We start from the raw sequence: 23954 nt of genomic DNA, 5'->3' as shown, positions 1-23954 counted from the left end.
TCTCTGCAATTTGTTTGGTAGAAAAATTTAACCAATTAAATTGCTGGATTTAGATCACGTGGTCAAAATGAACCAATCAGATTGCCGTATCTAGGTCACGTGACCAATATTGCCAACTCAAACTACTAGAATTCCTGGCTCCATAGGTTGATCAGATCATGACAAATTCTATCGCTCTGATTGGTCAATTTTGGTCACGTGACCTGATTAACAAAAAAGAAAACAAAAATTTAGCTAAAAGACGACCAAACAATGGTTTTGGGAGACCTGAAAAGTTAACCAATCAGATTGCCGTATTTGGGTCATGTGACCAATATAAACCAATCAGAGCACTAGAATTTCTTTCTGAACCCGCTGATCATTTATCAACTGAAGACGGAAATTTCTAGCGTTCTGATTGGTCAGTTTTGGTCACGTGACCTGATTAAAAAAAAAAAAAAGAATTTTTTTTTAATGTCTTCTTCTTATCCTTCCAGTATCCTGTCCTATCCTCGCCTCTTACTCTCTCTTTCCTTTAGCAACTCTCTGGTTATCATACCTGCCATTATCATCTTTCTTTCCAACCATTTTTCTATCACTACTATATCACGTTTATTTCCCAGTTTGATCACTTACCTTTTTCGTTGTCTGTCTGTCTGACTATGTATCTACACACCTATTTACCCATCTAGCTATCGTTCCCGCACATGTCTCTCTTTCATATACCTCTCTCACATCCCTATCCGTCTTAAGACTCTTTGATGCCCGAGCTCGGATTCGAACCTGCGACCTCTCGCACTGTAGTCTGATGCACTACCAACTGTGCTAACCAGACAACTCTGAGAGGTTTGGGTAAAATTCGGGTATAAACGTTTTAATATATTCTTTATCACCGGTTTTTATGGGAAAAAATGTTGAAGACGAGGTCTTGTCTTACGGAAATCAACTGTATTTATTTCTTTAGGGTCCGTCAGGAATAGAAGTTTCTGGAATTATTTTGTTCTAATCATTTGATACCATATTGAAGAACAAGTCTATTACCGGCCTTAAGGCCAGACTTAGAAGAACTGTAAATATTCAGTAACAAGTCTTTGAATAAACTTTACCGTTATATTATTAGCAATTGCTTGGTAGAGTACTGTTTTCTCCCATAACTATTGGTGATGTGGGCTAGCATAAAATATTAGACATCAATGTTCAGCATTTCGGCAGCATTGGAATAAATAGCGAGGACAACGTTTCAAGTTGCAATTTTCTTTCTTTATTATTTTCAACTGAAGATTTGACCATTTCATTTTATTACACGAAAAAAATAGATAGCCACGCAATCTTCACCGAGGAACGTCCAAGGGGCTCGTCGTGACAAAGCTCTCAGAAATCTGTATGGCAGGTTAAAAATTAAGCGAGCTCTACGAGATTCCGCAACGTTTTGCCAAAAAATCCCCTTAGACGTACCTTGTGACTGACCTTCATTTAGTCTTTGATCTTACAACAATCTATCTCTTTTTCCTTTCACCGGATGAACAAGAACAAGGACAAGAAAGCTTTATTCATGTGTCAAGATATTCTAGTGCGATCACTGAAAAAAGTCGTACTAATATATGACACCTAATACCATAAGAAACTAACAACTATAATGAATTAATGCTTCATGGTTTTTCAGATAAAAATGTAAATAAGTACATCACTAGTTGAGCGGGCAAGACATTCAATAGATATATCAACAGCTGCACATTGGTAGCACAAGATGTACCCTGTATTATTCCGGCAGGCTTTCAAGATGTTTACCGTTAATTAGCCTTTTGTAACCTGTCGATAGTTAAGACATTTTTTTCCTCCGTGGTAAACGAGAAGTGTTAGTCCACTGGAGATTAATAAAACACGAAATAAAGTACTGTAGTCGGCAAAATGTTGCCTGGTGCGGTTTTTCTCTCTTCTTCCGAGATTGTTTGAAGCGATAAATGTGAGTTACATATAACTTATTTTTAATCAAAACATCTCCACTGAATTCCTGTATTTGCTATTCCGTCATTCCTCTAAACGAAACTCTTGTAACTTCCTGCTCTTCCTTGTTGCCTTTACTAAGTTCTTTCTGCTCTTTTGGAAATCCTGTTTAAACAGAAGAAAACGAAAACCAAACAATTAAATAAAAACCCATTAGTTTCAGTGATAGATGGGGTGGGTGAGAGGGGATGGACGATAGGACTTAGGCAACCTCGTTCCCAGGATCTCTCTTCTTCCCTTCCCCTGGGGACACGGTTGCGATTTACGATCCCCTACAAGTTACTGTAACCTTAGGTCAAACAACAAAAAATGAGAACTCCAAGCCCTTCTCATTGCGGATAGTGTGTGACACACTACCCTCATCCCATTTTCACGAACAAGTGTTGCGAGACTGGACTTACGGAGTATAGTCCTTGTCTGAGAAGAATGGAGACTCCACAAGTTTGTAGATGCAGTTAAAAAGGCGGCAAATAAATTCTTCTCGGTTTAAACCAGTTGCAACACTGTACTGTACTATTTTCAACGATTGAAGCTACACAACTGTTTCACGTAACTGCAATAATATGGTACCATATGAAAAACCAATTTATGTTCTAAAAGTTGCACTTATTTATGTGACATAATAGATTACCATAGCAACAGGAGAGCCACCTAAAAAACCTTATATTTTCTATGGAAAAGCTTAGAGCTCAAAAACGAACTCGGTGAACCCCATTTTTTATTGCTGCAACGTAATCAGCAATTTAAGGGCGCGTTCGATTGACTCTATTCCGGAATAAGAATACGTGGAGAGATGATTTAAAACGGTATGTTTGGCGCTTTTGAAGCAACAAGGATAATAAAGATATGTTTAAAATAGCATTTTCGCAAGTGTTTGACAATTTTCAAGTGAATCTCCGTAAAAACGGAGGACCTCTAACTTATATTCCCTGTATTCCTATCCCGGAATACGGTCAATCGAACGCGCCCTAAGTTAGAAATCCTTCGCTTTTACGGAGATTCGCATTAAAATTGTCAAATATCTGCTAAAGTACTATTTTATACATATTTTTATCATCCTTGCTGCTTCGAAACGCGCCAAACATACCCTTTTAATCATCACTCCACCTATTTTTATTCCGGATTAGGGTCAATCGAACGCGCCCTAAGGTAAAATTCTTAAAAAAGTATCTGGAGCGGATTCAGAGCCACCTTAAATTTTTCATTTATGAAGGTAGCTCTGAATCTGCACCAGAGAAATCTTTTAAACCCTGCAGCTTAATTTCGCCAGCTTACTAGTTTCCAGCAATAAAAAACGAGTTCGTTTCTAGACCTAACCATTTAAGACACAATCATAGGGTGTTTTTATGTGTATTGCCTGTTGCTACGGTAACCTATTACATCACACTATTGAGCGAATTTGTCAATCTGCTTGGTGATACACAGTGTTGTACTGTCAATCCTTTTATCCTTTTAAAGAACACTATTTTGCAAGTGTTGAAAATGGATTGAGCCTCCTTTAAGATTCTGAGTGTTGGTTCGACCAATGTTTCAACTCAGGCCCATAGGGAAGGGGATGCGCCGCATTCCCCCCCCCTCCCCCACAGGCTGCGGAGGTCCACATTTTTGTTGACCAACGATTAAAAAAAAGTGAATTGATAAAAAATATATAATATAGTTCTGTTCTAATTCACTGTTTTCTGTAGGAAGCTTGAGCTTGGCCAAATACTGAAAGATCATGACGATCATCATGGTTTGCTGCAGCAAACCCAATGAATAATACAGATTTTAAACTCTCTTTCTACTTTTATTCTTTTTAAATAATGACAGTATTCTCTAAAACTGTAAAATACATACGTGAAGTGGGCTCTGCGCCAAAAATAAATCCAGTAATATCCAGTAATATCCACGTTTTCCAGTTCGCTTTTGGCTACTTGTTTTCATATCATACTACCTTCAAAACGCAAGGAATACAGTATCAGACAGCCTAATTTTCAAAGTTTTCCGGGGGAACATGCCCCCAGACCCCCCTAGAGGCTTGCGCCTCCGTCGCTCGTTTGGTCCGTCTCCAGGGAGGCGCGGTGGTCTCATGGTTAGTGTGCTCGACTCCGGAGCGAATGGTCCGGGTTCGGGTCCTGGCCGTGGACATTGTGTTGTGTTCTTGGGCAAGACACTCCCTCCGCCCAGGTGTATAAATGGGTACCGGCGAATTTAATGCTGGGGGTAACCCTGCGATGAACTGGCGTCCCATCCAGGGGGGAGTAAAAATACTCCTAGTCGCTTCATGCTACAGAAACCGGGGAGAAGCTCCGGCCTGATGGGCCACTTGGCTTGTAAGCTGACTTTACCTTTTACCTCACTGAATCGCACCCTCGCGTAAAAAAACCTGCCTACGGGCCTGCAACCCACGACCTAAGCGGGGACCTAAGCAAGTCCGATATTCAAACAACTGAGCCAAGCGATCATTAAACGACTAGAGTAAGAATCTTAGCTGAAGCAAAAGTACGAAAATGCTCTTAAATACTTAAGGGAAAATGTACTATTTGGTTTTAAAAAACACCAGCTCAATAGCACTCCTTGGAGAACTTTGTCTCTTGGCTTGATCCATCAGCAGGCAGGAACGCTATGAAGTAATCTCTCGCTGATCATTTTAGTGTCTTATCCCTTACGGCTTTGGGTTGGTCCAAAAATTAAACTGAGTGCAAATGCTCTCAAAAGTATTCTCAGTGAGATAAAGGCAAAGTGGCCCTTCAGGCCGGAGCTTATCCCGCTTTCCGTAGCATGAAGCGACTAGGAGTATCTCTTACTTACTTACTTACTTACTTACTTACTTACTTACTTACTTACTTACTTACTTACTTACTTACTTACTTACTTACTTACTTACTTACTTACTTTATTTATTTATACACGGTAAATCTTCAGTATATATTACAATAAAAAGTTTCATTACAACTACAATGTACACTGTTTTACAAGATTGCCGTGTGGGAGCCCGACCGGCACCTACTATATAGTTGGTTAATTTCCCTTTTAAAGTATTCTAGGGAGTCTGATTTTCGCAAGCTGATGGGCAAACTATTCCATAACAGTGCTCCACTATAACAAAAAGCACGCTTGCCATAATTTCTGCGCGGCAAGGGCAACTCAAGTTTAGCCTATTGGTTTCTTAAGTTGTATTGCGTACTGCGGGTACTGAATGAATTCTGGAGGTACGCTGGGGTGAGTCCATTGATAGTTTTAAACATTAATATAGCTTTAAGCTTTTGTCGGCGAGTAGTTAGATCATCCCAATGTAACAGATTTAAAAGGAAAGTGGCGCTTGTGTCGTAATTGGACCTGGTAATCGCCCTGGCAGCCCTATTTTGAAGCTTTTGAAGTTTATCACTTAACGTTAAGTTGCAATCGCCCCAAACGGAGCTACAAAGTGGGATGAGATCAATGCTTGATAGATTTGGAGGGCAGTGCGCTTTGAGATATATGGTCTTATTCGTTTAAGGGCGTCTATAGCTGAAGATATCTTCTTGCTGAGATCACCTATATGATTAGGCCATGAGAGGTGTTCGTCAATTATCAGGACCAGTGATTTAGCTTCTTTAACTTTAGTGATGAATTTAGCATCAATCTCAACGTTTACCTGATTGTCTGAGAATGAATTTAAACGTTGGTTTGACCCAATAACCATGAATTCGGTCTTCGCAACATTCAAGCTCAGTTTGTTGGAAATGAGCCATATATTAAGACTTCTTAACTCTGAATTTAAACCGTTCTCAAGATCAGTCAATGTGCTGGCAGCAAAGGTTATATTAGTATCATCAGCAAACATCCTTGGGGAGGTCAACCTAAGGCAATTTGGCAGATCGTTAATGTAAACTAGGAATAAGAGTGGTCCTAGGTTGCTACCCTGTGGGATGCAGTACCCATTTCGCCAGTACTCATTTATACACCTGGGTGGAGAGAGGCACCCTGGGAGTAAAGCGTCTTGCCCAAGAACACAACACAACGGCCCTGGCCAGGACCCGAACCCGGACCGCTCGCTCCGGGGTCGAGCTCATTAACCATGAGGCCACCGCACCTCCCTTCTCAGTAAGAGTACATGTTTTATTGTTTCAGTCCCTTTACGCTATTAATAAACGGAAAGTTCCCTCAAACGTTCACCTCTAAAGTGGTGCCTCAGGGGTTGAGTTTGGTCCATGAGTACAGGATGAATGGTTTTAATAGTATTTCAGTGCCTTAGGTCTGTCCATGATAAAGTGAAGGGAATTTAGCAAGCTCTGTCAGTTCTGATAAATTTGACTATTTCAGTGCCTTGGTTACTTCAGGAGGGTGTTCTTAAAACGAAGACCCTGTAATGTAAAACGAAGATCCCTTGATCTAAAACGAAGACAGACTGATCTAAAACGAAGACCCTGTGATTTAAAGCGAAGACCCCATCGATCTAAAACGAAGACCCACTGATCTAAAACGAACACCTACCCTAAAAATGTCACAACGATGCCAAACAGCTTTGCTGGTCAGTGGTGTACACTGCGTGTTATGGAACTGAAGGAGTGGTGGAACAACAGGAACAGTGGAAAAGCTGGATGTGAGATATAATATATCTACTTAATGTAAAATTTAAAAACTTGTTCGCTACTCTTACAACCAGAACTGAAATCACCAGCCAGTGTTCAAAGGGGAACTGGAACCTTGAACATTGCAATTTTTAGATAAAACAACTCGATTTCCAAGAAATCACACTATGTAAGTTACATATCCCAAGGGAGTATATAGAAGCCAATAAGATCGTAGAATATAGCGAACGTTAAATGTGAATTTTCTAAGCCCAAGGATAAACCGAATTTTTGACTGGGCTGCCCCCTAGGGGGGTAGTCCAGTAATAATATCTGGGATCCAGGTTCCTAGGTTTTGGGGAGGGGTGAGGGGACAAGCTCCTCAGTAGTCCCCTGTCCCTTTCAAAATGTACTAAACAAGAAAATCTTAATAGGCAACAATATCTATTAATTTTGAAGAAAAGATTTCGATGAATGAGAGACTCAAATCCCCACCTTTAGCTAAGGGTGCATTTGATTGACCCTATTCTGGAATAAGAATCTGTGAAGTGATGATTTAGAGTGATGATTTAAAGCGGTATTTTTGGCGTTTTGAAGCAACGAAGAAATAAAGATATGTTTAAAATAGCATTTTAGTAGGTGTTTGACAATCATTTTAATGTGAATCTCCATAAAAATGAAGCATTTCTACCTGTAACTTCTATTCCCCATCAATTAAAGGTACCCTAAACAACATCACTGTCGCAGACACTCACTAGATTAAAACCCTTTAACTCTCAGTGGCCACTTATAGATTTTACTGTGTCTAATACCAGACAATTTTACTCATCGATGGGGAGCTCCTCAGGCTTCAAAGGGTTAAGGAAGCAAGTTAGTGATAATTAACAATTATTGGCCAAAGGTGAAGTGATTATCGGTGAATATCGTCGAGGTGAATATTCACCTATAATCACTGAGCCTGAGGCAAATAATTGTTTTAGTATAAATACACAAGTGATTATTTCAAAAAAGAGAAAAAAAAACATTTCAACGCGAAATCATCTTCACTTACAGTGGTAAAACGACTACTGGCAGCCATTTTGTCTGTCGAGGTGATTATCGGCTGATAATCCGAGACAGCGAGCCAATGAGAGCACGCGATTTTGTATGTTCACCTGTGTATTTACACTAATCCCAAATATTGAAATTTTTTTTTACAGAGGTACTCTGACACTACATTTTCACCGAAAGACAAGCCATTTGAAATCAGTGCTTAGACCTCAATACTCCAGACATGTGGCAGAACACCAAAACATTGTTATTTTCTGAGGGAAAAGTAAGAGTTGAGTACATGCGGAGAGGAGATGTTTGATAAAAGTTTCTGCGGATGTTATTTAGCAATAATATTATTCACTGAGTGTGCATTGGATATGAGAAGGTAAATAACCAATGAGGCCTATAGCGGTAAATAATTTGGCTATCACCTGTCTCATATCAAACAGGCAAAAACAGAATATTGTTTCATTACATTTTATACAGTTTTAAAAAAAACTGCAAACTCTTTCAGGTCAGTGTTACAAAATGACTGACACAATCATTTTCCATCTGAGCTGATAAACGAGATTAAGTGAGCCAATCAGAATGCTAGAAATAGAACATCTGAGATCAAAAATTTAATTATTTAATGATCTAAGCTGTCTGAATGATATTGCTTACATGAATAAAAGATGGTTTAGCTTCAAGAGGAGAAGGAAAGAATTACTATATATCTATCATTTTAAAGGGCATAAAGATAAAGAAAGACAGTAACTTTTCAGAGATAGATAAAAGTCATCAACTCTTTCTCTCCCAAGATCTAAATGGAATTTCTCCTCGCTACATTCCTCTTATTGTCAATATGGTAATAAATTTCTTTCTTCTCATAACCTGTTTGCTTGGCAATGTTGCGATCTTGCAAAAGGAGAAAATATATATCAATCCCTCTTGCGAGTGAAAGGTTTAAGTTTTCGTTTTGATCAGGAGGAATAAACTTCTGCCTTACCTCTTCTTTGAAGCATGTAATCTAGCCTATTTTTCATGTTATTACAAATGTCCAAGAACTTGCCCCACTGGGAAAAGCCAACATGACGAAAGTTAAGTTATATGAGCATGTTGCTAATGTAATATCCACGCTGCAAACCTCCTTGAGTAATCTATAAAGTTGCTTCTAATTTTGAAGACATCGATGCGCTATCTTGCTTAGCAACCGGGCCTTGCATGAACGCTTACACACTGCGCAATCTACTTGCAATCGATGTATCAAGAAAGAACACAAGTTACCGGTAGTTGTCGTGGAAAGCCGATTAAACTATCCCCGATTACTAGTTAATTTTTTATATTAATTAATGTGTTTTTATATTGTCCTATTTTAAAATTTCTTGTTCCCCGGATGTCGAGCACAAGCTAACCAGCGATCAGGCTCTATTTTAGTTTCGCGTGGTACGTGGAGTTGACGACATAAGGGAACATATGGGCGAATAAATGGGCCTGATCGCAGGTTAAGCACAAGCCGTATATGCAATCTCGTGACCGGATGTTGAAACACCCTGCCCAGATATTAGGGGCAGAACAATAGTTACGTCAACGATGCATTTTCGCTTTCGGAGGGAATGTCCAAGTGGATTCGTGGAAAATCGTATATTAACGACATATGCTTCTGGCGTGCTTCAGATAATCTAAAATGAAGTTGGCCACAATTTTCTGGATTCCACTAAATGCCATTTGGACTTATGGTGAGTGTCTAGTTAGAGAACTAACAAATTATTACAATGTAAAATTATGAGCGACGATATTTTTTCAAAGTACTGCAACACTTATCTTGTCACACAAACACGGCGTTGGAGGAAGTCGAAGTAAATTGCTGTTGCGAAGAGCGCTCCTCGCTGTAAACGAATGAACGTACTACGGCAGCTGGCATACTGCATGAGTAATAATTATGTTACAGTGTGGTATACTTTGACCCCAAGATCCCATACGTTATGGGCTCATGCTTTACCCTTAACTTGTAAGGGGTTTTGAAGGCTGTTTGGAAAAAAAAGACCCTCAGATAACTCCAGGTAAAATAGGAATAATATGTTCCGCTAGCCACAGTTCCATATTTTGTATTTTCTGGATGTCTCCATTTCGCCCAAACCGGCATGAGGAAGTGGAAATCGGATACCCAAAGGTCATTGACAATAAGAGACTGAATGATGCGTTTTGCAATTTACTGTTTGTCTTCGTTTTCCAAAAGGCCATCGATCGTTGTAGCGAAGTTTGTGGCAATAAAGTGTTTGTGTGACGACCTAGGTATTAAGAGGACTTTCAAGAGATATCAAGAGAACTTTCTTGTTTAATTTTTTTTTTCAAATCGCGACCTTATGGACTGGATTTGTTGATTACTGATCAGTTGTCTGATCTCTTGATCTCTATACTAAGAAGCAAGAGCCGTGGTAGAGGTGCCGTTGCAAACTTCCATTTCGGGATGAGGCCACGAGAAAGTCACGCAAAGTGAAAGACCCCAACTATCAAGTTGGGTGGTAAAATATGTTGCAGGGGTGGGGGGAGGGGGGGTGGGAATTCGGTTCACGGTAAACCCCTTGTACTCGTCTTCAACCTAACTTCGTGCTATTTACATCGCGTGACATTTTGCATTTAGTCGCCCCTGGTTTAGAGGCCAAACACGCTTTTAGATCGCGCAGCCGGATACGTTTAGTATGACGAACGTGTTCTCGCGAGGTTTACTCCACAATAAAACCTCTACAAACTTAAACTACGATAAAATGAACTTAATTTCCGTATACCTTGGTACTTCGTTAAATCAAGCTTCCCCCATACTTACTTCGCTGGCTCGGCGACCTTCGACTAAGCACGTTGTTGAAAATGAGTGCATCCAAGGGAAAATAAAGTGGGAAGAGAGGGCATCCCCCATACATGTCCTTTTCCGTAGGTAATATGTCTCAAGTTATTTTTAGATCGACTCCCATTCCCTGTGTAGATCCCAAGGGGATTATGCAACAGCCAATCATATGGCGGGAATGAGTTCCGCGTGGATAGCCCACGCCCAGAGACATGCCTCCTTCGCGAAGTGACGCGAACCAAAATGGCGGAAGATACGGGAACAGCGGAAAGCAAAATTGCTGTTAGTTTTATCAACGAAAACGAGTGCAAGAATTTAAATAGAATCGGCTTTACTGGCTTGTTTCAAAGCAATGCTGCAGTGATTCCAGTGAATACGAAAGTTATGGAGAAGAAGATGAAATCAGTGTTGGCGAAGAATAGGAAATACAAACGGAAAGCTAGCTAGAGAGTGCTAGCGAAACACCAGAAAGATTCTGCTTCGATGATACTTCAGCAAATGAAAGGTTAGAGATCAAAAAATCGGACAGTTGAGGGAAACAAAAGCCCACGACATCGGACTCGTCCATCGCTGCAAAACCAACGAAGAAAGCGCAAAAGGAATCAACCGACAAACGGAACAGAGGAACAGATGGGAGATTTATGAGGAGAGTTGGAAGAAAAGAGAAGATATCTTGACGTAAACATAAGGGAGACGTTAGAATCCTCTGACAATCTCGAGTTCTACCCGTCCCGAACAGGGTTAAAAATGAGTTGCTGGGAGACTTCACTATCTGAGTTAATTGGAGAATTTATAGACGAATTTATCGAATTAATTCTGAAAATATTTTCCACCAGGCCCGCGATGCTCGAAACACGGTTAGCGCCTACCAGGGTTAAATACCATGGAAACCCATAGGTTTTGATACCTGTTAACCAACGGATAGCGCTAACCAGGCTTCGACCAAAACGGCCCCAGGATGGCACCAAGAGGCAAAAAGGCTACTTTGGTCCATGAGTGGTTGAAGAAATGATGTGAGTGGGCGAATTCTGTGACAATGTGGCTAGGAGAAAATTATGGGGCGATGCAGAGGAGGAATGAATATTATCCCACAATGCATAGCGATTCCTTTTATATTATCAACTGAAATCGTGACGTGTCAGTATCTTCCAGCCACAACGCAGAGGTAATATCCACTCAACACGCGAGGTATCTTTATCCGGATCCGCGCGGAATGAAACTTTCTAAAAATAACTTGAGACATTCATTAATGACCTATGGAAAAGGGCATGTATAAGGAATGCCCTCTCTTCCCACTTTATTTTCTGTTGGTGCATCATCTTCAGTATCTCTTTTCTGTGACACTTCAGTCTTCTTTTTTTCCCTGTTTAAGGAATTTTAGCCTTTGCTGACCAGTGGTTTGTTTCAAGACTTCATGGCATCGATGCAGGCAGTTGTGGTCTACAGCAATCTCGTCCCTGTAAGACTATCCATCAAGCCGCTGCGTGTGCGCGAGCTAACGACGTGATCAACATTGACGGCTTTGGTACAAAAAGTGACCCATATCCATGTGAATCCTCTGCATTTCAAGTAGCAAGCCTATCATTTCGAGCATACAGAAGTCGAGCGTTTATCGCTTGTAAGAAAAATACCTTGGAATTTTCTTGCGCCGTCAATAGCAACTCTTCCGTTACTGTCTCCTTCGAAAGAATCACTTTCCTAAACACTGCGGTGCGTCTTGTTAATTGCAATTTTAAGACGATAGGAGTGAATTTTTTCAACAATTTGTTTGACGCTCTATCACATAGTTTCGCGCAAGGAGTACAAGGCAAAATTGAACTTCACGGATGTCTCTTCCAAAACAACAGCGCCAACGGCGTCAAGATCAACGGAAATTTAGTACAGTTGGACATTACAAACACCACTTTTGCTTACAATCAGATTAAAAACAAACATAACGCACTGTTAAATTTGTCAGCACAAGGTTGGCAACCCAAAATCATTGTAAACTTTACAAACATCACTGTTTTGGGTAACAGATGTCCCGGCATAGCGTGTTTTGCACTTGGTTCGGGAAACAATACGGGATTTTTGACAATGGCAATGGACAAAGGAAAATTCGAAAGCAACCAAGTTGGAGGAAGAGTCTTGGATATTAGAGGTGATTCAACCATTGAATTAAATTCTGTTCTGTTTTCCAAAAACTTTGGCGGAGCAATAAACATCGAAAGTGGAAAATCGATGAAGTTTTTTCTCGTCAACGGGAACTTCGTCAACAATAATGTAGTGGATGTTGAAGCACCCGGCGACGGAGGGGCAATTTTTGTCAGCGGATTCAAACAAAAGGCCCTCGTCTTTATATCGAGGTCAAACTTTACGTCAAACAGAGGTCAAAATGGCGGCGCATGCGCGATTCTCGACGTTCTCTCGCTGAGACTGAATATCGAACGCTGCACTTTTTCCAATAATGGCGCACAAGACTCCGGGGGTGCAGTGACTATTGGCACGAATTACCATTGGCAAACCAGTTGCGCAGTGAATATTCACAATTCGACGTTCATTGGCAACGGAGTAAACGATCGCGGTGATTTCTACGAAACTCCCTTCACTCGAGATTCCGGAGGGGGTGGTGCGTTAGCCTTGTACGTGTTTTACATGGGAAGTTTTACCTTAATTAACAATACGTTTGTCAACAACAGAGCAAAACAGAGGTATGCTGGCGCTGTGAGAGCTAAAATAATGACTATGCATGAAGCAACCTTAATTCAACACTGTAAATTTCTACGAAACGAAGGAACAGGAGATGCGGGGACTTTTGAGCTCACCGTTAAAAATCCCTGGGAAGTTCCACCGCGAGTCACAATTCAAAAATCCACGTTTATGGCAAACAAAGGATACGGTTTTACAAAGTACGATATTTTCTTGAATCATAGCTACCTACTGCTGTCATTTTGCAAGCTGCAAGGAAATTCAGCTGGTGGGATATATGTTGGCCTGCCCAACGTGGAATTTTGTGATGTTCGCGTCGAAAACTCTGTTTTCACCGACAACAAAAACTTTGCGTTACGTGTGTCAAACAAAAATTGCAACGGGGCAAATTTGAATTTCACAAACACGTCAATTGCAAGGAACAACTGCAAGGTAAAAAGCAGCATTTTTCAGGTCGCTTTAAACTACATCAAGCATTCCTTATTAGTTCAATCTAGTCAATTTGAGGAAAATTTTTGTTTGTCGGGCGTTGCACAAATTCTCGTGTCATCTCATGATGAAGCAAATCCCCACGTTCATCCGCAGTGGATAAAAGTTGACCCAGAAGGAACCGGAGTAATTCTACGCCAGACCGTTTTTCGTGAAAATACTGGCGTGGCAGAAAGCACGCTGACAATAAAGGACGCGTCCAAGGTCAAAATCCAACAGTGCAGTTTCGTGAACAACTTTGGCGGAGTTGATGGCTCTCATTTGCGAATTCAGCTACGCTGGAGCGCTATACATATCAACAAAACCGTTTTCCGGCAAACGGAAAAGTCAATGGTCTTTAACACACCAAAAGAGCAACCATATAATGGGTTTTTAACGGTGACCAGCTTTGGCGATTTACATATGCGGGACACTTCCTTTTTATCTGACCATTTCAGCCTTGAAGGAAAAACTTTAATCTTTGTCAAAGGTGCAAGCCAAGTCAACATGACAGATTCCGTGAAAATTCAAGGCCCCGTAGGGAGCAAGCTGTTTTTGCACAATTTCACCCATTTGGAAGACTTTAAAAGATTTAAATATTGGATCACGTCATTTTCCATGAGTTATTGGCCATGTCCAGTAGGAACTTACAGTATTAGAAGGGGAACAAGTAGGGGATCTGCCATCGGCGACCAAATAAAATGCCACGCCTGTCCCGCTGGTGCAGATTGTAAAACTACCCTCGCTGCAAGGCCAAACTTTTGGGGTTATCCCGTTGGTGACCATGTACATTTCACGCTTTGTCCCCAAGGTTACTGCTGCTCATATGTCAATCAAACGTGCAGGTACCACAATGAAACCTACTTGAATTCCGGTTGCCAAGGGAACCGAACTGGGACCCTCTGTGGAAGTTGCAAGAAAGGCTTCAGCGAAGATCTCTTTCACAACAGTTGTGTTCCAGTCAAATACTGTACCCAACACTGGTATCTCGTTGTGGCGTTCATTTGTGCAATGTTTTTTGCCCTGTATCTTACCTGCAAGCCTCCATTATTTCAACAATTGATGAGGAATTTGACGTGGTTCCTTCCAAACGAGAAGGGGAAGCTTGATGAGAAGGAAGTCGACAGGTTAGAAAACAACGACAAAAAGATCGGTCATTCTCCTGTTTCATCAAACGGATTCTTAAAAATCATCTTTTATTTTTATCAAGTTGCAGGACTGTTGACTGTTTCATCTTATGGAATGAGTGGATTGTTAAAAAAAACCATCGTGTTACCACTTGTTGGCCTATTTAATTTCAAAGTATATGGAAATAGTAACTGGAATATTTGCCCATTTCCTGGCATCACTCCCTTAACCAAGACGCTGTCGCAACTTGTCGTTGTCATGGTTACCTTTTTGTCAATTTTGTTTATCTACCTATTTCACAGTGGTCTCAACAAGCTACTCAAGCGCAGTCCTGTGTTACCCGAGGGCGGTCCTTACCTTGCAGCGATCCTGGAAACTGTGTTGTTGGGGTACTCAGCAGGGCTTGGAACTGCAATAAGACTGTTGGACTGTAAACAAATTCAAGATCAGTTACGCTGGAACTACAACGCGGAGATAACTTGTTTTCAATGGTGGCAGAAAGTTTCCATAGCAGCGATTGTCCTGTACATGATTCCGTTTATATTCACAGTGTATATTGGATCTATTCGGCTTTATCGACAGCAAATTTCAGCCAGGCGATTTCTACTGGCATGTGTTTTTCCTCTACCTTTCCTTCTCCTTGGGTTTGTTGCTCATTTACTCAAGGTAATGCGAAAATCGCAAGTCCATCAAAAGATTAAAGACGTCTCTTCGGCAGAACTCCAGGAAAGTAGCTCAAATTTTTCCCGCGACAGTTTAGAGGCATTTGTTTTTGAAGTGCTTAGCGCCCCATTTTGCAAGCCCAATCTGGACCAACACTCACAATGCAAAATCTACTGGGAAAGTATTCTCATTGGTCGCCGATTTGTCTTAATTCTGATTGGCTGGTTCGTCGCACATGCTCTGTTACGCTCTGTTTTGCTAGCAGTTCTGTGTCTCATTTTCTTATTGCATCACATATCCCAAAATCCTTTTGGCAAATTTTCCGCCAATCTTGCTGAAACAGTTTCCTTAGCAACCTTGGTCGTCATAGCAATAATGAATGTTGGGGTGGCTTCGTATTATAGCGCAGGAACTGAACCTCGGGGCATTATGCAGCAATATATCCAGGTTTTCAGTTTAACCGAAGGAATTTTACTTAGCTTCATTCCATTTGTGTTTGTAGCCTTTGTGTCTCTGTCACTCGCTTCGCAACTTTTTCGCTTGGGTCTACTTCTCGTTCAAGAGGGTGGAAGATTTCTTAGAAAATCAAAGACTCGCAAACAAAACCAGTCTGAAGACGAGGATCCATTGCTTTCTCCGGTGCACTAATAACCGAAACATCTTTTCCTTGTAATGAATTTGCTTCAATTTCTGAAGTCCTTAACAGTGATTTCCGAACTAAACGAACGACGTTCCCCGATAATAGTCGAGACCGACACGACCAAGACAATTCATAACACGTCAATTGATGTTGTTAGATTAACATGGAGCAGGAACCCATCAATCTGCGCGAACAACAGCCATATATTCATGCTACAGCGTTTTCACAGATCCATTTATTTTCAGTTTGAATTTCCCGTGATATAGGACTCCCTGGGGAGCCCGATGACCAATCACAAGCAAGCTAACGTGACGTCACAGCGTCTCCGAACCGGAACTGCCTTTGTTATTTTGCGGAAAAGGAAGTCTAAAAATAAGTCGGTCTGTAAAAATGCCGTGACGTAGACTTAGTATGGGAGTTGTTCGCTCCTAGTATGGGCTCCTGCATGGAGCAATAAGTTTCCAGTAAATATTGGGCAGATAAAGCCTATATTGGGCCAAAAGAACAATATTGCACGATGATGAAAATTTTCTAGTGATTAATATTTTGGCTTGTATCAATAACTCCTACATAATATGTTGAGAGGAGATTGAAATTCACGTTACACCATGGACCTCCCAGCTATAATATGCACCAAAGGACATTCTTCTCAAGCTTCCGCATAAACCGAGAATTGAGCCTTCGAAAGATCTGAGACCGAGTATAGGCAATAACCGAATTTGAAACGACGAACACATTCAGGATCCCAGGGTATCTCCCTGGGAGCCCGGGATGAAGTTACCATGGAAAACTGCTAAGGATAATCAAAGTAGAAGAACAACAGAGACAGACACTAAATCAGTAATTCTGAAATTGGCTTTTGAGATGATTTTCTTTTGATTAGTTCTCTTTGTACAAAATTTCAATTAAATAATACAAAAATATTTACTTCATATTTGTACAGGAATGTGTACGAGAGTATTTCACAGATATCAGCATAAATTAATGATCATTTAGAGAGCACTGTAGAAAGTGATCTGTTGCAAACTACAGCTACACGGGTGCAGCATACTCTGTGGACTCCTTAGTAGGCTTTTTACGAGCTAAAAGAGGAAAAAAAATCAAACACATCAGCAAAAAGCCCTAGACTAGCCATAATCCTTTTTGAAATCTCTCTCCGCCCTCCAGAATTATAGAAATAAAGTTCAGAACGAACTATAAAAATTAAAGTCACGAAAAGTCACGAAAGTCGCGTGTGTGAAACCTGACCCTTCAATATAATCGTTTGTTAAAACCTAAGTAAGGCTGCTCTATCTTTTTAGCCCTTAATGGTTATTTTGGGCAGCCTATACTCTTTCCACTTTTTAAGGAATATATATATATATTTTTTAATCATGTAAATTAATGTAGGGTACAAATAAAGGCTGTCGTTGTTGTTGTCGAAAAATCCGAAATTTTTCTTCTTTCGTAAGTTTTATTATCATCGTAAATGGTTTGAACTCAGGAGTCATATAATTAAGTAGAGTACGATCGTCTGGGTGAGTGTAGTCCAGGGAAAAACTGTTTGAGATGACATTGACTGACGCTTCGACAACCTGAGCGGAACTCATCTTTAGAGTCAACTGATTTGTGTAACGTCAGTAGATGGGATAAACACTCTGGTCGTTGATCTCATTGGTGAAATAAGTCCTTAGTCGTAATATTATTGGTCGACTGTCAGTTACGTCCAGATGTCACTGGCTCTGAAGGCTGTAAACAGTGATAGGTGCGTTTCGAACTACACTCACCCGGACGATCGTATTTCATTACCAATACCATCCCTAACCATTCTTGAAAAATTACTGAGGCTTAAACAGTGCAGATACACTTTATTCTTGCGCATTCCAGTTGATATTTTGCCCCAAATTCATGTTGCAAACATTAAATACCTCATAATTATGCGATTTACTTCTGGACCCGAGATAATTAAGTTGCCTCGACCCGCGACGATTAGATTGAATCATCACACACAAAAGAGTAACAGTTTGACAAGAGATTGACCATTAGCAACGTCCACAAAAGAACAACAGCACTAGTAACTTACTCTTCTTGTATGCATTCCATATCCGAACCGTTTTGTCCCATGATGCCGATATATACTGCGATAAAAGGAGAAAATAAATATTGACAAAAAGAGCAGAGCCCGGCCCACTCTAACTTAGTCAATGATATTTATAGAAGGAGGGGATTGGGGGGGGGGGGGGGGGGGTGGGGTTCATGACGGCCTTGGTAGAAATTCAGGATTATGACGGTGAAAAACGTCTAAATCGGAATCTCAAAGCGTCAGCAAGAGATTTCAGTTCATAGTGAGCGCGCTAGCCACAGACTTGAAGATAACCAGGCACCATCTTGCAGGGATAATGCACGCCATTCTATTCCCGGCCTTAAAAGCGTGAATTTCTTGTATAGAGTGTTTTCACTCACGTGATCAGTAACCTTGTTCTTCCATCGAAACAAAAGGAAACGTTTGAATGATAATAGTGCTCAATTCCCGGAGGATTAGTTAGGTACACCAACACGGCCGCCGTGACGTCACGAGGCAAGTAATTCCAACCTTAGTCTGAATTGCAGTTTCAGTAAATTACGCGTTCAGCGAAGTTAAGTTAAGTATCGAAGTTAAGTTGGCTGATGTTATCTCACCTGGCTTCTTTCAGGAATGTGAATAATAGAACGCACGGAATCAGTGTGTCCAACGTTTTTTTGAACAATCTTTTTTGTTTCTGGATCATAAACCCTGAAAACAACAGTGAACAAAATTCTAGATCTAGAATAATATTAAAATTAGTTGCTGAACTAGACGCATATCTGCGTGAACTCCAGGATCGTCAAATGTAAATCTAAGAAAAAGAAATACAGTAGAGAAGTCGGCTAGATTATTATGCATTATTTAGGTTAGAGTGATGGCAAAGATTCTCGTTACGCTCACTCATAAATGTTCGCTCGTAAAGTAATCTCTCGCAAAATTCGCGGACCGACCCGTAACGAAAACGCTCGACATTTTTAAGTGTAAGTCTACCGCGAACGGTGTGCGCCTTTGTATGTGGTTTGAGCGTATTAGAAACCAGAATCGTGCTTACTATTAAGAATGCCACACTATGCACTTTGGCTTAAATGAACAGCTCTCAACATCAGTGGCTTCATTGGTCTGAGCGTAGCACCGGCATCTCGAGGTCACGGATTCAAACCCCGTTGAAGGCCTTAATTTTTTCAGGCTTACCTGCGCAATTGCTAAAATTGCGTTCATAACTGCGAAGATCATATCTTCACTTGATTTCATATAGTTCAATATATGATTCCTTTCATATATCATTTCGTCTGTAAGCTAACGATCGACTTCCCGAGAGGCTCGATCGAAAGCGCATTCAAGCCATCTCTGAGGAGGAAAGAGCGTAACCTTCGTAATTTCACCTGCAAGTGGTTTGATCTTCTCTGATCAGAACCATTAAACGAAGGCCCTTGTTGACAAAAACTCTTTGGGACGTTCCAGTCGCTTAGAGTAAGGCAAAAAGTACCGGGATTGTACTATTCATGACAGCAAATGTCGTAAAAAGGGCTTTGGTGTTCTGGGCCAAGTACGCGCGTGCCTATATTATCACAGTCTTTGGATGCCGATAAATGTTCCTAGAAGGTCGGCATGTGAATATTAATTACCATACGTTTCGCTACGCTACCAACCAGAATGAGAAAGGTGAGATAGACAGACAGGAGCGGTTAGTCACCTTATAATTTCCTGCACTCCGGCCACAATACAGCCATTGGACTGATCAATACACAACGCAGAGACAGCTCCTTGAGCGCTAAGGACTAAGTCACATGACATCCCATCTGCTCTCTAACAAAAACAGAAAATGGGCTTCGAGTGAGATAAATAAGGTACGTAACTGTCAAGGTTTACGAAAAGGTCACAGAAAGAAAACTGTGCAAAACGCCAAACGTCGGTTGAGCACGACATGCACCCACTAGCAATTAAACTACAAGCTTGAGTGTTGCTCCACTTACACTGTTCAAGTGTCATTCACGAGACTCAACGATCATACCTGACATGATCTTAGCCAACACGCTGCCGTGCCCACCCCACCCCACCTCCAAAACCACCGCGCAGCGGTGGCTCAGTTGCACCGGACTGTCGCGGGAGGTCGTGAGTTCAACTCTGGCCGGACACTCAGGGTCTTTAAATAACTGAGGAGAAAGTGCTGCCATTGTAAGTACATCTTCAAATGGTTAGACTTTCAAGTCTTCTCGGATAAGGACGACAAGCAGGAGGTCCCGTCTCACAACCCTTCAATGTTTATAATCCTGTGGGACGTAAAAGAACCCACACACTTGTCGCTAAGAGTAGGGCACGTAGTTCCCGGTGTTGTGGTCTGTCTTCTGTTGTGTATCATGGTTGGGAGGGTAAAAAAGGGGCCACAGTAATTGGCGCAAGCTGTTGTGGCGCTCTGCCAGCTTGACTGGCAAAGTTAAATGCAATGCACGCAATGCAATATCCGGTTTTCGTATGACACTGTAACAGATACCCAAGAAACTTTCACATTTGACAACTACGAGTAAATACGTCAACTCAACAACCCATGCAACGGTGTTCAACTTACAATTGTGCGAACTTTGCAAGGAGGCGTGACTGGCAATCAAATCGACACGCCCTGATTGGCGGACAATTTGTAAAAAACTTTGTTAGGTGGCCACGGTAAGACGCGTTGCACTGTAAATATGTTTTGATTGGAGTCAATGCCGTTAACAACAGTTTTTAAATGCCAACAAATATCCACGATCGCACTTAACCCTATCATTGGACTTTGGACTGCGGAATTGAAACTGGATATTTACCAAGATATTGTAACGTAAAAAAAAACCCACTGAAATACTGTGAATTTAGACGACGTCGGCTAAAAATCCTTCGAACAAGGTGTAGGCTACCCGTAGCCTCTTATTGAGCAAGTTACCCGCGACTTTTGACGAAAATAGCAATTCTCAAACTAGAACGGTGCTAATGGAAAGCCGAAGAGGACTTGTTTTACTTGTGCCTGTTCCGAATTGCGTACAAGATCAAGACTGAACAGAACTTCACTTACCCATAAACGAATTGTGCCATCCTCCGAGCCCGTGATCCATTTGGTCAGCACTGAATTCCATCGTACCTAAAATAACAAAATAACTTGCAGTCGCAAAAGGGTTCTCAGTGTAGAAAGTTCAAGCAACAGCAGTAATACCAAAGAAAACGTCACTTTGAAATGTAACGAAGCGTTAAAGAGAGCAGTGATTGTCGCACTTTTCTTGACAATTTTAGCAAACTTAAACTTGACAAATTGACACATGAAATTCGATCGGTGTGATAACACCTTGCTTATTTAATGAACGCAAACATTTCAAGAAGTGCCGAACTCTGCTGACCTGTGTTACTTCGGCCTCGTGTCCCTGTAAGACCGCTGACAATGTCATTTCAGCGCCTCGATCTGAAAACCGCCTGATGTAAACCAGCTTGTCAGATGACGCATAGGCAAATTCATTCCTGCAAAGCAATCAATTGATACATATTTGAGATTCGCTAAAACCGACGAAAACATTAATCAACAAGCAGCCAACTCACCTTTCAGGACTGTAAGTCAAATCCATGATGATTCCGTCTGAGGCGAGTTCGTGACTTCCCAAGGTGCTTGGCGCACTGTTGCGGAAAGTATCGTGGTAACTAGAAAGAGAACACAAGAAAAGAATAACTCATCCAAGGCAATGCTCTCGTCCAGTATACGTTCCAAGGAAAGTAAAACACTAAACTATGGTTTCAACTAGGTTGACAACAATTGGATTTCAAAATGTTCGGGCGAAAAAGTCAGGTAATTGTTGTCAAGCAGAAATTAATCTCAACCACCCACCCATCACACACATAACACCGAGTTCTGATAATTTCCCCAACGCGAACAGGAAAGGTATTCTCAGATGGTCACCAAGTCAGTAATTAGTAAAGGCCAGCAGGACTTCGAACAGACCGGAACCGTTGTTTTCCTTTGGTCAACGCATCAAATTTAAAGACGCGAGTGTTGAGCAGGTCAACGTTTGTACCGCGCGTTTGGTAGGTGATCTATAGAACTAACCACCCAAAAAATCTACCCGGTTTTTCTGCAAGTACTCCGGTTTCCCCTCTCCGCAAAAGCCAACATTTCATTTGATTTGCGGCAATTTGCTGATTTCAGCGCTGGAACGAATAGACACTTAAATAAAGTTGTTTTCTTTTCCTTTCCTTTCCTTTTAAGGATCCCATTAAGGTTTATCTTTGTATTCTCAAAAAAGTCTTTAAAAGACTTTTTTGAGAATACAAAGATAATTAAGAAAAATGCTTACAACCTTCAAGTCTTACTTAGCTGCCTCTAGATCCCACAGAAATATTCTTCTATCCCAGCCAGCACTGAGCTGCAAAAAGAAAAACGCGGAGATTTAGAAATGCCGGCCGCTACGGGCAACGGCAACGAAAGAAACAAGAATGGACTTTTGTCACCTGGCGTCCACGCTGGTCAAAGACAATAGAGTTCGTACCGCGAGCCTCTACTTGATGTGTTTGGAAGCGAGTTCAGGGGATGCAAAACAAAAGTTTTCAGTCCCTCGGGACTCAAAACGGTCGCCATGTGAACGACGCCCCTATCATTGATTGGACATCGATTAATTGTGCCGCAAGTGCGCATGCGGCAAGCCTTTTAGTTCATTCCTTTTACCGCACTCCGAAAAAGGGACACTGAAATGATCAAGAAATCATGGTTTTCATGACTGGTTTTCATGGCAAGACAACGACAGCATACGAGAACAGTGAATCGTTCATTCTCTATCTTTACTTCAAATCCGTTCGAGCAAATCCAGTTATAGGATACGAGATGAGATAATCGTTGCATCTGGATCTACCGCTCAGTTTTGCAAAAACCTTAAAAGATTTCTTCTTTATCGTTAGTGGCATCAAATTCTTCGAGGTATTTACGCTTTTGTATTTTTGTGGATAAATGTGTGTGTGCACTCTTTCGTCTTTTTAATAATATATTGTATTACGTCCCAGTGCTACCTTAAACTTAATTTCTTAGTCTAATTTGAGGAAGCCCATAGCTCCATAAGCTCTTATAGTTTCTTTATTGGCTTCCTCGCCTTTTTTACAATTTTTTGTATTTTGTTTATTAAATCGGGTACATTATATGTAATCATGGCAAATAAATAAACCTTGAAACCTTGAAACCTTGCATACTAAAGATAGCAATGATTTCTATTTTGAAGTGACGTGTTTCGTCGAAGTTCCGTCTTCGATGCCAAAAATCCCTAACTTCATTAAGAATGAAAGCACTCCACGACGGGAAAGCTCACTGAATCAATGGTGTTGCATACCAAGTAGGTGGTTTTATAGCCCGCTTGTCTGCCTACAGCTGCGAGTCCTGTGACACAGCTACTATGACCTGTAAACACATGTCTACAGATAAATCCCGCAACTCGATTGGTCACTGAATCATGTTCTTTAGACCCCTGCAAAACACAGTGAAAAACAAATATTTTATGTTTTAACTGAACAAGAACTGTAAGTCATCAAGTCCTTCCGAAGTAACTTCGAAAGGAAAGTAGCCTGGATGATGTAAATGAGAGAGTCTTTCATTCTTGTTCTTCACAATAGACCGTACATGTCCAATGAGATTCATAGTAATTTGTCTTCACATCACAATGTGTCACAAGGTGTCTTCTTAAGCCCAAAAACTTCATGCATTACTAGTTTTGGTTTACAGGTTCCTTGGGGCCCGTTCTCGAAAATGCGGAAAACGTTTCAGGCCCGAAAAGCCATATACGAAACTGCCATCGGCTTGTTTTGATAAGATAGTCTTTTAACCATGTCTTAAAGATAACAAAAAGCAAATGATTTTGAAGTTTCATGCCTTGAAATATCTCCGTTCTTAACATACAGAGCGAACTGTGACACCCGAAACGTTTCAGGACTGTCGAGAAACGGGCGTTAAGGTCA

At 41.0% G+C, this 23954-nt stretch overlaps 2 protein-coding genes and 1 long non-coding RNA gene across 4 annotated transcripts in view; 1 reads left to right on the top strand and 2 right to left on the bottom strand.

Annotated features, from left to right (window-relative positions):
* Window positions 1-1217: 1217 nt before the first annotated feature.
* LOC137982484 (uncharacterized) lies at window positions 1218-8748 on the bottom strand. Of its 2 annotated transcripts, XR_011118726.1 has the most exons (4): window positions 8536-8734; window positions 6439-6541; window positions 3820-3916; window positions 1218-2088 (listed from the first exon to the last, which is right to left on the bottom strand). It is a non-coding gene; the product is annotated as an uncharacterized lncRNA (long non-coding RNA). The 2 variants fall into 2 exon arrangements; XR_011118727.1 differs by lacking the exon at window positions 3820-3916 and having other exon boundaries at window positions 8536-8748.
* Window positions 8749-9090: 342 nt separating this feature from the next.
* LOC137983027 (uncharacterized) lies at window positions 9091-16813 on the top strand. The gene is made up of 2 exons (XM_068830188.1): window positions 9091-9265; window positions 11744-16813. Exons 1-2 carry the CDS (start codon window positions 9214-9216, stop codon window positions 15964-15966), a joined length of 4275 nt encoding a protein of 1424 aa, XP_068686289.1. The 5' UTR covers window positions 9091-9213; the 3' UTR covers window positions 15967-16813.
* A 10-nt stretch (window positions 16814-16823) lies between these two features.
* The window catches only part of LOC137983028 (uncharacterized), a 41128-nt gene continuing 33997 nt past the window's right edge, over window positions 16824-23954 (bottom strand). The window contains exons 18-26 of the mRNA XM_068830189.1: window positions 23333-23467; window positions 22329-22381; window positions 21564-21662; window positions 21368-21485; window positions 21049-21114; window positions 19696-19808; window positions 18617-18710; window positions 18021-18075; window positions 16824-17040 (exon numbers count right to left, since the gene is read on the bottom strand). Of these exons, the coding sequence (XP_068686290.1) occupies window positions 16991-17040; window positions 18021-18075; window positions 18617-18710; window positions 19696-19808; window positions 21049-21114; window positions 21368-21485; window positions 21564-21662; window positions 22329-22381; window positions 23333-23467 (783 nt within the window). The 3' untranslated portion in view covers window positions 16824-16990. The remainder of the gene's footprint in view (window positions 17041-18020; window positions 18076-18616; window positions 18711-19695; window positions 19809-21048; window positions 21115-21367; window positions 21486-21563; window positions 21663-22328; window positions 22382-23332; window positions 23468-23954) is intronic.

Source organism: Montipora foliosa, chromosome 13 (genome assembly GCF_036669935.1).
Source record: "Montipora foliosa isolate CH-2021 chromosome 13, ASM3666993v2, whole genome shotgun sequence".
Taxonomy (NCBI): Eukaryota; Metazoa; Cnidaria; class Anthozoa; order Scleractinia; family Acroporidae; genus Montipora; species Montipora foliosa.
This window is presented reverse-complemented; position numbering and strand designations above follow the sequence as displayed.

Coding starts and splice junctions, on each gene's coding strand:
- LOC137983027 (XM_068830188.1), top strand. CDS start 9,214: ATGAAGTTGGCCACAATTTTCTGGATTCCACTAAATGCCATTTGGACT. Junction 9,266..11,743: donor AAATGCCATTTGGACTTATG/GTGAGTGTCTAG, acceptor TCCCTGTTTAAG/GAATTTTAGCCTTTGCTGAC.